Genomic DNA, 13,859 nt, shown 5'->3' on the forward strand with positions numbered 1-13,859 from the left:
TAGGAGAAATTATTTTATAATGTTTTAGTCGGGTTTGGGAACGTGGTATATTAAAAATTGATTTTTATTTAAATGATTATTTTTTCTTTCATACTTCTTTGATATAGATTAGGCACTCACTTAAGAAGATGTACCACTACTCATTTTCATCTATCAATGACGGGTGGACAAAAAACAGAAAATATTATTAATTCTTATTGTTCAGAAAGCAGTTCTAGTAAGTGGACACAAGAGAGAAGCGACTTCGCCTGCATTACTTCAAATATCACCAAGAATTAGTAATATATCTGTAACAAGATTGTCTTGAGCAGGGTTTCCCAAACTGTGATCCCAGGATAGCTGGTGCTCGGCGGAAAGTGAATAAGTGCTCCGCGAAAAAACTATTAATAACAAGGTGTTTGTTCTCGACTTTTCTTTTACATTTTTAAAATTTTATTACGATTTTTTTGTTATTAGCTTTGATGGAGAAAGTCTAGAGCAAATAATCACGGGAGAGAAGATCTATAACAAGAGATCACGGCAAATAGCAGCGAGCAGGTGCATGGATTAAATCAAGAAGATCTTTTGTGTTAGCAGAAGAGCCAACACCGTGTTACGAGTGTAGGCGGAAATGCACGCGTTTTAGCTCACGCAGGCTGGCGTGAGGAGGAAAGAACTATACTGACGTGAGGTCTGGAACATGACAAGGAATGAGAATTCAGAAAGCGGACGTAATTAGTTTGATACTTAACTTTAATCCAATAATGATGAACGTCGCTCTTGACGGTACATGATTCACAATATTATCTGTTCAGAATACATTCATGAAGATAGTAATTATAGTAACTGAATATGGCGCCTCGTTAGGTCGTAGCAAATGACGTAGCTGAAGGCTATGCTAAACTGTCGTCTCTGCAAATGAGAGCGTATGTAGACAGTGAACCATCGCTAGCAAAGTCGGCTGTACAACTGAGGCGAGTGCTTGGGAGTCTCTCTAGACCAGATCTGCCGTGTGGCGGCACTCGGTCTGCAATCACTGATTGTGGCGACACGCGGGTCCGACGTATACTAACGGACCGCGGCCGATTTAAAGGCTACCACCTAGCAAGTGTGCCGTCTGGCGGTGACACCACAAGATCTTTGCTTCTACCTCTGCACCAGGCTCTAAGAGAAATTGGTGACCGTTCGGCACGGAGATGCTTGGTTCACTGGATCACGCTTCGTTCGTTGAATCACAAAGACTTGTCATGATGAATAGCTATGCTTTAAAATTGAAGTACTTACTGAATAAATCAGGTGGTTCTTATTTTTAAATATGTTATTGATTTTGTTAACCATCAAAATAAACAAGGCATCCAACAAAGTACCAGGATCTCAAAGTGTTCCGCCACAGGAAAAGTATGAGGACCCCTGATCTAGAGGAAAGAAATGAAATGCGGAGAACAGAATATAAAAGGATTGGATTTTTAAGGTTTTGTTAGAGCGTTGAAGCATTTTCTTATTTACCATCCTACATAGCGGAAAGTTAGCTGTCGTGTAAGTGGTAGAAGCTCTCGTTGTGTCTGCGACTACGCAAGCTCCCAGGCTGCGGTTTTAACGTCAGACTTCCCGTGGTTGAAACATCCTGCGGATGGACATCCGCCACGCATATCGTTATATTGAGCCTGTACGCACTGCGATACGCACTCCGGCAGCTCCAGTCTGTCTCAACAGCCCATAATGCGTCCAGGGTGCGTAGCTGGCAGCAAATGACACTGCCATGCTCGGTTGTGCCTGCTACCACGTCGGCAACGGCCAGAGAGGAATCAGCTGCGGCGAAGAACAGACATGCTGGACCAACTGTAAATCTTACGGTAAGACCTTTTTTGTGGTGTGTAGACTCTCACGACATTGTCGCCGTGCAGTTTTGAATTACTATAAGGCGGGTGGGTTGGCTTGCACGTACTATAAAGAACACTTAATTGCGAAACTTCTAAGTCGAAGAACTTGGTGAATCGGACGATATCATGAATTGCGATTCGGAGGGGCTGTAAATTAACCATCTACATCTCTTCGTTGAGCCCAAAACGTTGGTTAGGATGTTGTGACGTACCTTACCATAAACGGTCCCTTTATGTGTTTTGTATAGTTGTATTTTTGTTTATCATTACAGACATACAGACATTATAATGTAGCCCAATTAAAAAACCGAGCGGTTCTAGACACTTCAGTCCGGAACCGCGCTGCTGCAACGGTCGCAGATTCGAATCCTTCCTCGGGCAGAGATGTGTGTGGTGTCCTTAGGTTAGTTAGGTTTAAGTAGTTCTAAGTCTAGGGGACTGATGACCTCAGAAGTTGTCCCATAGTCCTTAGAGCCATTTGAACCATTTTTTAAAAATTAATATAGTGATTACGCAAACGGTCGTAGCTGTTTACTGTATAGCGATACGCCGAGAATGTAAAAGAAAGTTCAAAATTTTGATCGTTGCGCCAGCGCAGTGAATCGGAAGGCGGTACATATGCCTTGATGTACGGGTGGAATGTTAAGTGTCGTAAGTGGATCCCTTGTGTAAGGCTTTATGCTCGTAGATAACGTCGTATATCAATCTCTGCCATCTGCCGAATTTTACAGTGTAATCCAGTTAATATTAGCAAAAGCATCCTCTGTATCTACTAATGCTATAAATATACTTATGTCTCTCTTCAGCCTATGTTGTAAGTTAAATCAACATTCACTAGCGTGTTCCTACATTCCTCATATTCATTTGTATCAACACCTGCCTTCTTAGGCATTGAATTATTACACTCTTCTTGAAGTCAGAGAGAGTCTCGCTCTGTCTCATACGTCTTACATACCAGGTGGAATACTGCTGTAGGGGCTGGGCCTTCGTACGAATGGTCGTTAATGGCGTATGAAATATTTGATATCGTACACGTTTCACGAGATAGTATATTACTTTGTACTGTTGGGGTGGTGTTAGTTATAAGGAAGTAGCACTTGAGTGCACTATTTTAATAAATTACGGGATCTATGTGTCATCTGATAGATGACTGACTTCATCGGCAATTCAGATCCTGTGTTTGATTATGTAGGTTGGGCTTGATTTTTTGTTTGTACGTATCCGCCGCATTGTGATGCTCGCACCTTTTTCATCCTGATCGTTTTCAAGTTTCAGTATTGGTGTTTTCTATATATTTAACGTGTCTTATACCACTGTGTTTAATTTTTGGCTTTGTTGTCTTTTTGCCTACTTATATATAGTGTAGCATTGTTTTATTACTGTTTCCTTTACAACTGCGTTATTGCTTTTCGCCTCTTGTGTCTTATAGCCGTATGCGGTTCTTTTAGTAGTACTGCTTGAACATTATCTCTGTAGGATTACTTTGTGAGATGGTGTGGGGGATGAGGCGTTGACATTAACAGCTGAAATTCCTAGGATTTCTTCGCATTCCTTCGGCACTAGTTCATGCTGCGACCACTCAATGGCGCGTGTGTACTGGTCTACGCACGGCAGTCATTTACGCAGGTCTTGCTGCGATTCCTCGCTGCCTGAACGCTTATGCAGGGCAAGCTACTTTCTGAAGATCGGCAGTTGGCATTTTGGTTTTTTGTCAGGTCGTTAATGCCCCGATTTTGAATTTCTCGAGTCCATACGCCATCTCTGGTCGTTTGTAGTACGTCTTCAGGTTATATTTTTCCGATTATGAGTGCATATTTGTGGATTTAGGCCAGCTTTTTCGGGTGGGCCCTGTATATCTCGACTCTTGCCGGACGACCCCACAGTTTTCAGGCCTCAACGGCACAGGTTCTCTCATACTACTACAAAAATTGGTTAATTTCTCTACGTGACCTTTACTATGACGTCGTAAGCAATTAAGTTGTGTTCTACGATGGTTTGTAGCCTTAGCGGCCCTTATAATGTTAATTAACTTTGTTTAGTGTCCTACATCGTCATCATTAATTGTTGTATTAGCACCTGAAGGTGGAATTGGTCTCCTGAGATCCGGGAAGTGCATATGACTTTATCCAGACAAAGGAAGTTTGAAATTACAACTGCACCTGATTTTATTCACTAGGCACAATAGGCAAGATTGTGACGAGTGTACGTTATAATCGTTTAAGTTGTATAAAATGATTTGTTTTGGATCACTGCGAGTTTACTTCAGTTACGCTTTACAAAACAGTTAACATATTTGCATGATATGCCCACTACATTATTAAGAATTGTCAATGTTGTTTTCCAGGGTCCAGTTATTGTTAACTCTGAGATACACTTTGGCAGACATGCTGTGCTGAAAGAGCTTAGGTGTGTCTCTCCAGGAGATGACTGTAAGTTAATGGCAGGGAGGTAGTTATATTTATGGTCCAGGCTGGACTGGACCTCTGGACCTCCTACTGTACTGAGAAACTAATCCTTAAGCGGCTACTGAGCCGTAGTTTAGGTGCCCAAAGTCAAGCCCAATGTCTCTTATGAAGCCTAGCGCTGATATCTCCCACGATAAATGAATCTCTCCCAAGCATTCTGCAAGGTTTTCTATGGGTGTGTCCTTACATCTGATTGATCTTCTGAGATTCTTCGTCTCGCCAATCAAATTATTTAACAACAAATTTCGCAGCGTTTGCGTAATGCTCTCCGTTCTCATGCCAAAAGTCCGACACTCACCGACGAAGTTACTTTCTGAAAGTATCCTTTATCTCTATTGCCATTTAGCTTCTCCCGTATCTGCAACTCCCACAACTTGCTGTGTCACTCAGCGTTTTTTTACATAGCGGAAACGGTAGAAGCGCCAGCTTCTTATTACTATGCGGATTTCTGCGTCGGTGTAGTCGGCGAAACATGGGCTGGGAACGCATCCATCGCATCTCGTCACTCAATGGCGCTTGCCTATCCCTTGTAGCGACATTTTACGTTCACTCCTCGAGGCTGCAGGCGGGTTTGGCGAGCTCTGCGCCCGGGTTGAGATGGGCGCCTCATCTGGTCAATACATTATAACCTTTTATGAGAAGAATTAACTATGAGGAACCTTGCTTCGTGGTAACTCAACTGCAACGCAAATTCCGTAGCAGTGTTTCGACCTCTATAAAAAAAGTTTGTACATCTATTTGGATACGTGGTGGGACAACACTCAAAATAGCTGGTGAACGCTTGTGTCTGTTTATATAAAAATGTATGGCTGTACGTTTTTTGGTTAGTAAAATTGACTTTTCTCACATGTAATCTTTACACAATAAATGAGTAACTGTCAAAAATTACACCACTTTTGTTGATGAAAACATACGTAGGAAGAAGCGGGATTCGGAAAAGAGAGCCCATGAATGGTGACTTGATAATAGGAACTCTGAGGGATTTCCAGTACAAAGAAATTCATGAATAGCGACTCCGGCTTCCGTCTCTTCCCACATTAAAAAAAATTGTGACTGGGAACAATTTAAGTACAACGAAGACGTTATGGCTATCATCGATGAAGTCTACGCATCGAAAATAATAATGTTGGACAATTGCTTCATCCTAAAAACTAACCTTAAAACATCTTTTTGTGATGAGCTCCTCGAACTGCCCGTGCTTTGTGCGAACCGATTCAGCGACAGCAGTAAATGTTCACATTACCTGTCTGTCTGATATTTCTTGCGTACCTTGCCGAAAAGTCGTGGTATCTCGAACAGAATGACCTATTTCATGCCAATCAGCACAAATACTGAAAAAACTTCAGTCATGCAAAACCGAACAGCACTTTCCACACAAGTCATTCCAAAAGAACGGTTGAACGCAATCACATGGAGTATTAATCAACTTCTGAATAAAAATTGTCTATTACATCAAAGATTATTAAATATTTATCATAAGTGGTACCAAATGAAACTTGCGACTGTATTCGGGATTTGTTGGTATGGACAACACAACATGGATGGGAAGTTGTAAGGTTTTGAGAACAGAACAACAACTTTGTAAGCTGTAAACATTTTTGGTTTAATGTTGCAATCTTATCATAGAAATACACGCATTTACACAGTTTACAATGCGACAATATTATGACAGTTGTCAAACGAACGCATCTCGTCCTCAGAAAGTGAAATAATCCTAAACACAACAATTGTAAAATTTAACTAGAAGTTTCTTTACAAAGTTATTCTTACGACTACGTCATGATGTTGGCCAGTGCTACACTAAATCATCCGATTCCGGAACAAAGTTCGGTACTATTTAGGATGACAATCAACTATACAGAGGATGGTTCGTTTTGTGACAAGTTGAACAAGAGATTACCCAAGGTCGCTCGAGTTTACAGCGGACACAAGCTGGTGAACCAACAAGTTTACACCTCTGCTCGTGGTATTTACCTTAGCTGCGATGAGCTCTCGTCTATATGGCTGCCCTCGTCCTCTGAAATTCCTGTAAAAATTAATTAAGCCTTTGCTGATTTTTCCAGCAGAAACTCTCCCTTTATTTCTCATTATGTGAGAAAACATGTCCTCATCACCAGTCTTGGAATATGGCGATGTGCACGCGCATGGCTGGGGCAGTGTGCATATTAAAATGCCCTCCCAGTCCTCGCCAGAACAATTAACTAACTGGCTGGTTCGTTCCTCCACAGTTGGAGCTCAACGACGCTTCAGCTAATATCTATCTTTACTGTCAGCCACAGTAAACGCAGTGTTAAAACAAATTTCTCCTCTGTTTCATACAGAGCGTTATGCGCCCCGTTCTGCACTTGACGCCAGTTCAGCAAAGAGTCCTCGAAAATTTCGCTCTCATCTTTCTCGTAGCCGAACTGTGTATGGACTTAGGGGTACCATGAGAGAACGACGATTCGTCTAACATACCAGGTGTAGGAGTACGAAACCGGAATTTTCCTATAGATTGTGCTAGCCGTCGGTGTAGGGCCCGTCAGACCGCGTCCACAGCGCCATCTGCTTCCTATAACGCCTGAAAACGACTCCCAACACACCGTAACCTAAGTTCCATACATCGGTACGAGTTTCGAACCCTGTAAACATGTCGCGTTTCGTGCCTATGAACTACGATTTGCGGGCAGCATTGGTTTTCTGTTATCATTTGAAGAAAACTGCTGCAGAATCGCATCGAACGCTTGTAGAAGGTTTCGGTGAACATGCTGTTGGGAAAACATAGTGTTTAGAGTGGTTCAAAAACTTCAAAAGTGGTGATTCTAACGTGAGAAACGAAGAGCGCGGAAAACCCACAGAAAAATTTCGAAGACAAGGAATTGCAGGCCTTATTGGATGAAGATGATACTCAAACTCAACAGGAATTCCCGGAACTACTGAATGTCAGGCAGAAAACCGTTTCTCTTTGGTTAAATGCTATGGGAAAGGTGCAGAAAGTGAGAAAATGGGTTCCGCATGAGCTGAATGAAAGACAGCAAGCAAATCGAAAGACCACTTGTGAAATGCTGCTCGCCAGATACAAAAGGAAGTAGTTTCTCCATCGGATAGTGACACGAGATGAAAAATGGATATATTTTGAGAATCCTAAGCGTCGTAAATCTTAGGTGAATTCAGGCAAACCAACGTCATCCTCTGCAAAACCAAATCGCTTTGGAAAGAAGACAATGCTCTGTGTTTGGTGGGATCAAAAGGGTATCATCTATTATCAGCTGCTAAAACCTGATGAAACATTTAACACTGATCGCTACCAACATCAAATGATCGATTTAAATCGAGCATTACTTGAAAAACGCCCGGAATATGGAAAAAGGCAACACAGAGTCATATCACTCCATGATAACGCCCCATCACACACATTGAAACGGGTCAGGAAAACGATGAAGGCGTTCAGTTGGCAAATACTACGGCATATGGTTTATTCTCCAGACTTGGCTCCGCCCGATTATCATCTGTTTGTATCACTGGGACGCGCTCTCGCTGAAAAACGCTTCAATTCCTTTGAAAATGTACGAAAATGGCTCGCTGACTGGTTCGCTTCGCTTTCTTTTGGCTTGGATTTCATAGCCTGCCGAAGGGGTGGGAGAAATCTGTAAAACGCAATGGAGATTATTTTGAATAAAATATTGTTCATCACTTTCAAACAACAGACGTGTAATTATTGCAACCAAATTCCGGTTTCATACTTCTACACCTGGTATATCATGTAGTTGCGACTTTGTTTAATTGGTCGTCTATTTTACGGAAATTGTGTTCGTTGCGGAATCTGGAGGGCACTACAATGGCTTTTAAGGGCGAACGGATGGCGGCTGTGGGATATTTTCTTCAAGTGGTCATTCTGCTCTAGACGGGCGTCGAGGTAACTTGTACACTGGAGAGATGTTAGCGTCGTTTAGAACTTGTTGTAGCTTTCAGATGCCAAGTGGTCACCCAAATACTTTAGCATCTGTTTGTGCTTGAAATGATTTCAGACTGAATGGAACTTTGTACTTGTAACTTGAAGCGAGTGTTAGGTAATGAGCAGGTCTGAACTCAAATTTATTGGAGCTGCGTTTTGGAGTTGTTATTGGTTAGCCTCGCCGCCAGTTCTAGAACGTTGTTCACACAAGCGACTTGCCATTTGTCACCCCATCTCCCCCTCCCCTTTTCCATTATATACATTCACTCGTGTGTTTTTGCTACTGCACAAACTGTGATACACACCCTACATAAATCTTGCACCTGGGCGCCCCCCTCAGCATGGCGTTCCAAGCGGTCGCCACATTTTGTGACGAGTGTCCGTTCAGAAATCCTACAGTTGTGGCAAATCTGACGCCAGTCTCAGCTTGTGTCGCTTGACCCTTAACCGGGCCCCACTTAGCCCACTGGAATCTACTCATGTTTATGCGAGTCTCGATGTCTTGATCTCCACAGTGAACTTTATTTTTAATCTGTCGAATTATTTGTGAATAGTTTAATGGCATGGGACTCTGATTCTCATGAACCAGTGGTGTATAGTTTGGGCAGCTGCAACCACTTTAAATATATAGTCACTCGATATTCACTGCATTTGATTATTATGACTGAAAAACATTTTGTAGGATGTTCCCTCTGGAGCGAACCGTGCAAGAACCTCAAGCCACCATCCACTGCTATACCAGGCTGTGAACACTGGATACTGAGGAGCAGCTATGAACTGCCGCTGCCTGCTGCGGGAAACCCGCAGCCTCAATACGGGGAGATGTGCGGCTGCTCCCTGGCTGCGATTCGTGGCCTCATGTGGCCCACTGTCAGGGAAGCCACCACGGACATCGTGTGCCTCGTCGCCGCCGAAAGGGGTGTGTACGCCACTGAAGGCATCAGACACGAATCGTACATCTAATCCTCTTCTCCTCTTTCTAAATTATTTTGTTTTGTTAACATCTGTTTGTCCTATATTTTGAGATTATTACCGTTGGTACAAACACTGCACAGAAAATTGGTTACCTCTAGGAGACAACTTGCTAATACCTTATGATATGGCCTGTAGTCTTCAAATGATATGGCTTCTACTTGGCGAGGAAGAGAAAGTTTCTTCAGATATATTACACGCAGCTGATGCTACCCATTCATGAGTCTGGTGGGATATTGATTTCAGTGTTTCACCCAGTGGTAGAAATAGTTGCTGACATTTCCCATGGGTAGAGATCTAAACCAATGTCGATATATCAATAGTAATTGGTCTGAAGTTAAAAATCAAAGGGCGGTATCAATCATATTATATGCTTTACGTCAAATTGAGCTACCTGTGATCAATGGTCAACATTGCATGAAACGGCACCGCTCGTCTCTTGTAATTTTAGCTGACAACTTGAACTCTGTGGCTGTTCTCGGAATGTTTCCAAAGTACATGCGTGAGAGTACAACTGAACCTGCGATAAACCCGAACATATGTCAGAATAATCCGCATCAGTTGGACTGGCCGATAATCAGATCACTCGCTATGGCTCATGTGCATTTAATGAAAAACGTGTTGTGCAACAGATGACTAATAGGACATGCAAGGCCCTAGCAAACATCAAACATCGATGCTGTACCTCAGAAGAGATAGCAAACAGGGTGCTCAGCTAGCTATGACATCTACATCAGCATACATAATATGCAAGCCACTGTACGGCGCGTGGCGGAGGTTAACTTATACCACTGCTAGTCACTTCCTTTCCTATCCCCCTCGTAAATAGAGCGCGGGAACAATGATAGCTTATACGTCCCTATACTGGACCCAATTTCTCTCGTCTTCATCATCCTTACGCGAAATGTAAGTGGCCGGCCACTGAATCTTTCTGCACTCAGCCTCAAATGGCGGTTCTCTGAATTACTGTTACGTAAAAGGAACGGCCTCTTCCTTCAAAGTTCACATTAACCGCTGTTTATCACAAAGTTCGGTGCTGACATACATGAACAGGTTCTCTTAGATCACATGTAATGCAGGGAGTAAGAAAATTAACAGTTATCATGGGACAGTAGTAATCTAACACGTGAGTGTCCCAGCGAAGATTGGATGAATTAGGTGAACAGTACAAGACAGTAATCAGCGAGTGAATTATGGAAAGATAAGTCCTTGTTCCACACGGAGTGATCACCTTAATTTGCCAGGAGCCTGAAGAACTGCAGACGCAATTGACATTGTTGAATGGGCCATGCAGAGTCTTCAGTCATTCGAGAAAAGTATTGCAAATGCGCCTAATCCTTACAACCCTCCTGGAAACACACAGTAATTCTCGCACCCCTCCCGCCTAAGGTGCGATAGTTCACCATGTTCAGCATTCAGAAACATGGAGCATAGCTGGTACCATGACCTACTGCAGATGGCAACACATCAGCTCTGCTCCAGAGGAAGTCTCTAGACCAAATCTTCTCTTCCATATACCGAAATGATGCCAGTTCTCTGTCTTCCGAGCCGAAGTGTGTTCTCCTCTGACAGAGAATCCTTTTCCTTCGCTACAAGTGCATGAAATTCCAATGTACCAATGGAAAAGGATCTGCAAAATGCTGGTCAGAGTCACATTTGCTATCAAGACAATTATATTCCCTCCTTCCAGAAGTTATTCAACATTAACAGATCATTATACACCCATGCACAAAGTTCCTACATTAATTTGAATCAATCCTCTATTCGATAGCTAAGTTTGTGGCTTGAACCAATACGCTTGCCGAAACGTCTGCACTTCTCGGAAAGGTCTTTTTTAGACTATCCAGTGAGGAGCGCTCTTACAACTTTGTAGGCCGGAGGTCCTTCACCCCATGTAAAGCGGCGGCATCACTTTACAAAGAGAAAAGAATTCCTGTTCACAATGCAACCCAGTCCCGTGAGGAGCGCTCTTACAACTTTGTAGGCCGGAGGTTCTTCACCCCATTAAAGTGGCGACATCACTTTACAAAGAGAAAAGAATTCCTGTTCACAATGCAACCCAGACTCTTCTCACAGAATGCCAAAATCTCCATCTGTCACGGACTACCTTCGCATAACGTTTCTGGAAGGCGACTTTTCGGCGTAAGCCGAGGTTCCTTTGAAGTGTGCATTGGCCAGATGGCTTTTCTAGTAAAATCTGATTCTTTCTCCTAGAGTGCAGGTCCTCGTCAAGCTATGATAACGATTTCTGTGAGTATATCACTGGACCCCGTATTGTGCAGGGTGCATTACATAAGAAACTGTAGGGATGCGACTCAAGTCAGCAGCACTGGCAATGACCAGGTCATTGGCTGATACCTGCTCAGGATGGTCACCTCATCCCACACTTTCCTGTGAAAACGCGACCCACAGTTCCCTGGGGATCGGTCGAAATGCCTAGTCACTAGCATGACTCACTGCATCCAGCATGGCTCAGCGTGTACTCAACTAAACTACAAAGAAAATTACATACAAAACAGCTACTAGGGAACAGGAGGAATTAGTATAGAAGTAGACGGCTTACTCGTCGCAATCACTGATGTTACTGACTAAAAGAGATAGTTACTTTATTAATTTATGGGAATTAACTTAAGATAATAATGATTTTAAATCGTGCCAGACGAGAAACGGACTGTGGCTTATCACAGGCAAAGCAGAAGTCTGACTTTGTACTTACCGTCTGGCTACGACCGTTGCACCTATTGACGACGCGTTGCTGCGACCGTGGCTTCCTCTTTTGTCGTCCAGTTTCCGAAGCAAGTTACGAATGGCTCCTTATGACGCTAAGAGTATGATGCCCCCAATCAGGTAAGGATCTCTGATGGATCTCAAGGCTCCATGGACTGGCACTTTCCAGTGTTTACAGTTCAAATGGTTCAAATGGCTCTGAGCACTATGGGACTCAACTGCTGAGGTCATAAGTCCCCTAGAACTTAGAACTAGTTAAACCTAACTAACCTAAGGACATCACACACATCCATGCCCGAGGCAGGATTCGAACCTGCGACCGTAGCGGTCCCGCGGTTCCAGACTGCAGCGCCAGAACCGCGCGGCCACTTCGGTCGGCAGTGTTTACAGTAACTGACAAGGCTCCGCGGTGTGTGTGCCCGTTTGACAGTTCGTCGCTAGACGTCTACTTTCCGAATGGACCATCAATTGCCTTAAGACATTTAACTGAACTTCACAATTACAGTTTTTCTATTTGATACATACGAATATACAGTTTTGACTGTGCAGTGCTCTGGAGAAGAACGCTTGCATTGTTAATATTTGTTAGGGTTAAAGACGGCCACATGTTCTTCTTCCAGTTTTTCTATACTTTTAAATGTTGTTTCTATTTTCATTTCATAAGCAGCAGCCTTACATCTCAGTAATTCCTATGTGTTTTGTAGTTATTCTGCTCATTTATGCAATTCCAAAAAGAAACCATAGCGTGATAAGTGGGCTCTTTCATAACAAGCCGTTCTTTGGAATGTTCGTTTCATAATCTCCATCTACTTGCTGATCACTTATGTCACTAGACATGCTCGGTATATAATCGGTGTACCCATCAACTTTTCTCTGTATTGTATAAAACTGCAAGATTCTATACTTGTTAGTGTAAGAAGAGTAGCAAGTTGAGATGATTTAGCATCGTCATAATTTCTGTATATTACGATAAACCAATTATGTGACTGACATGTAACAGTTCGCAAAAAGTGACAAATGGTGCCCCGACTTCACTTGTCTTCCCCCTACAGCAGAAATAATACGCGAATAATTCGTAAGATCTCCTTCAGTACTTATAACTGTATGTTATTATTTACCGACCGTATCGAGAATATGGCGGCCCATGTTATACTAAAATATAGTGATCCAAATTACGAGGTCCGTGCGCGAAATGTTACAAATAAGAGGAAATTTCTTTTCATCAAAATGTTTCAAATGGTTCTGAGCACTATGGGACTTAACATCTAGAACTACTTAAATCTAACTAACCTAAGGACATCAAACACATCCATGCCCAAGACAGGATTCGAACCTGCGACCGTAGCGGTAGCGCGGTTCCAGACTGAAGCGCCTAGAACCGCTGGGCCACACCGGCCGGCTTTCTACATAAGTAAGAAACTAATACGTTTGTGCCACTCTTGTGTGCAAAAGGAAACAGTGTGAATTTAATACGACTTTCACTGAAACACCTCCAGCCGTAATTCACATCAGATCCGGGTGAGGACTTTTTCAGGCCAGGCATAAGCGTTTCGTCAGAGCAGTGGTGCGTTAAACTGCTTTACAGAATTTTGGCGTCTGCAGATTGCACCAAGCGAGGTGACGCAGTGGTTAGGACACTGGACTCGCATTCGAGAGGAGGATTGTTCAAATTCCCGTCGGGTCATTCACATTGAAATTCTCTGCGATTTCTCCAAACCGGTCCAGGCAAATACCGGGATATTTCTTTCGGAAAGGGAGCGACCGAAGCCCTTCCCCGTCCTTTCGTAACTCCAGCATATGCTCATCCTGTAACAACCACGCTGTTGACGGGAAGTTAAACTCTAATCTGCCTTCATGTTTCATAAGCGGATGTCGATGCGGTTGAGGGTATTGGTTTTGCGG

The 13,859-nt window shown here is 43.0% G+C and overlaps 1 protein-coding gene across 3 annotated transcripts in view; it reads left to right on the forward strand.

The window, feature by feature from the left end:
- Positions 1–1,658: 1,658 nt before the first annotated feature.
- The window catches only part of LOC126252953 (uncharacterized), a 46,059-nt gene continuing 33,858 nt past the window's right edge, over positions 1,659–13,859 (forward strand). For all 3 annotated transcript variants that reach the window (XR_007545869.1, XR_007545870.1, XM_049953967.1), the window contains exons 1-2: positions 1,659–1,832; positions 8,941–9,177. Coding sequence is in view for 1 of the 3 variants with exons in the window: in XM_049953967.1 (XP_049809924.1) it covers positions 1,739–1,832; positions 8,941–9,177 (331 nt within the window). In the remaining 2 variants the exon portion in view is untranslated. The remainder of the gene's footprint in view (positions 1,833–8,940; positions 9,178–13,859) is intronic.

Source organism: Schistocerca nitens, chromosome 4 (genome assembly GCF_023898315.1).
Source record: "Schistocerca nitens isolate TAMUIC-IGC-003100 chromosome 4, iqSchNite1.1, whole genome shotgun sequence".
Taxonomy (NCBI): Eukaryota; Metazoa; Arthropoda; class Insecta; order Orthoptera; family Acrididae; genus Schistocerca; species Schistocerca nitens.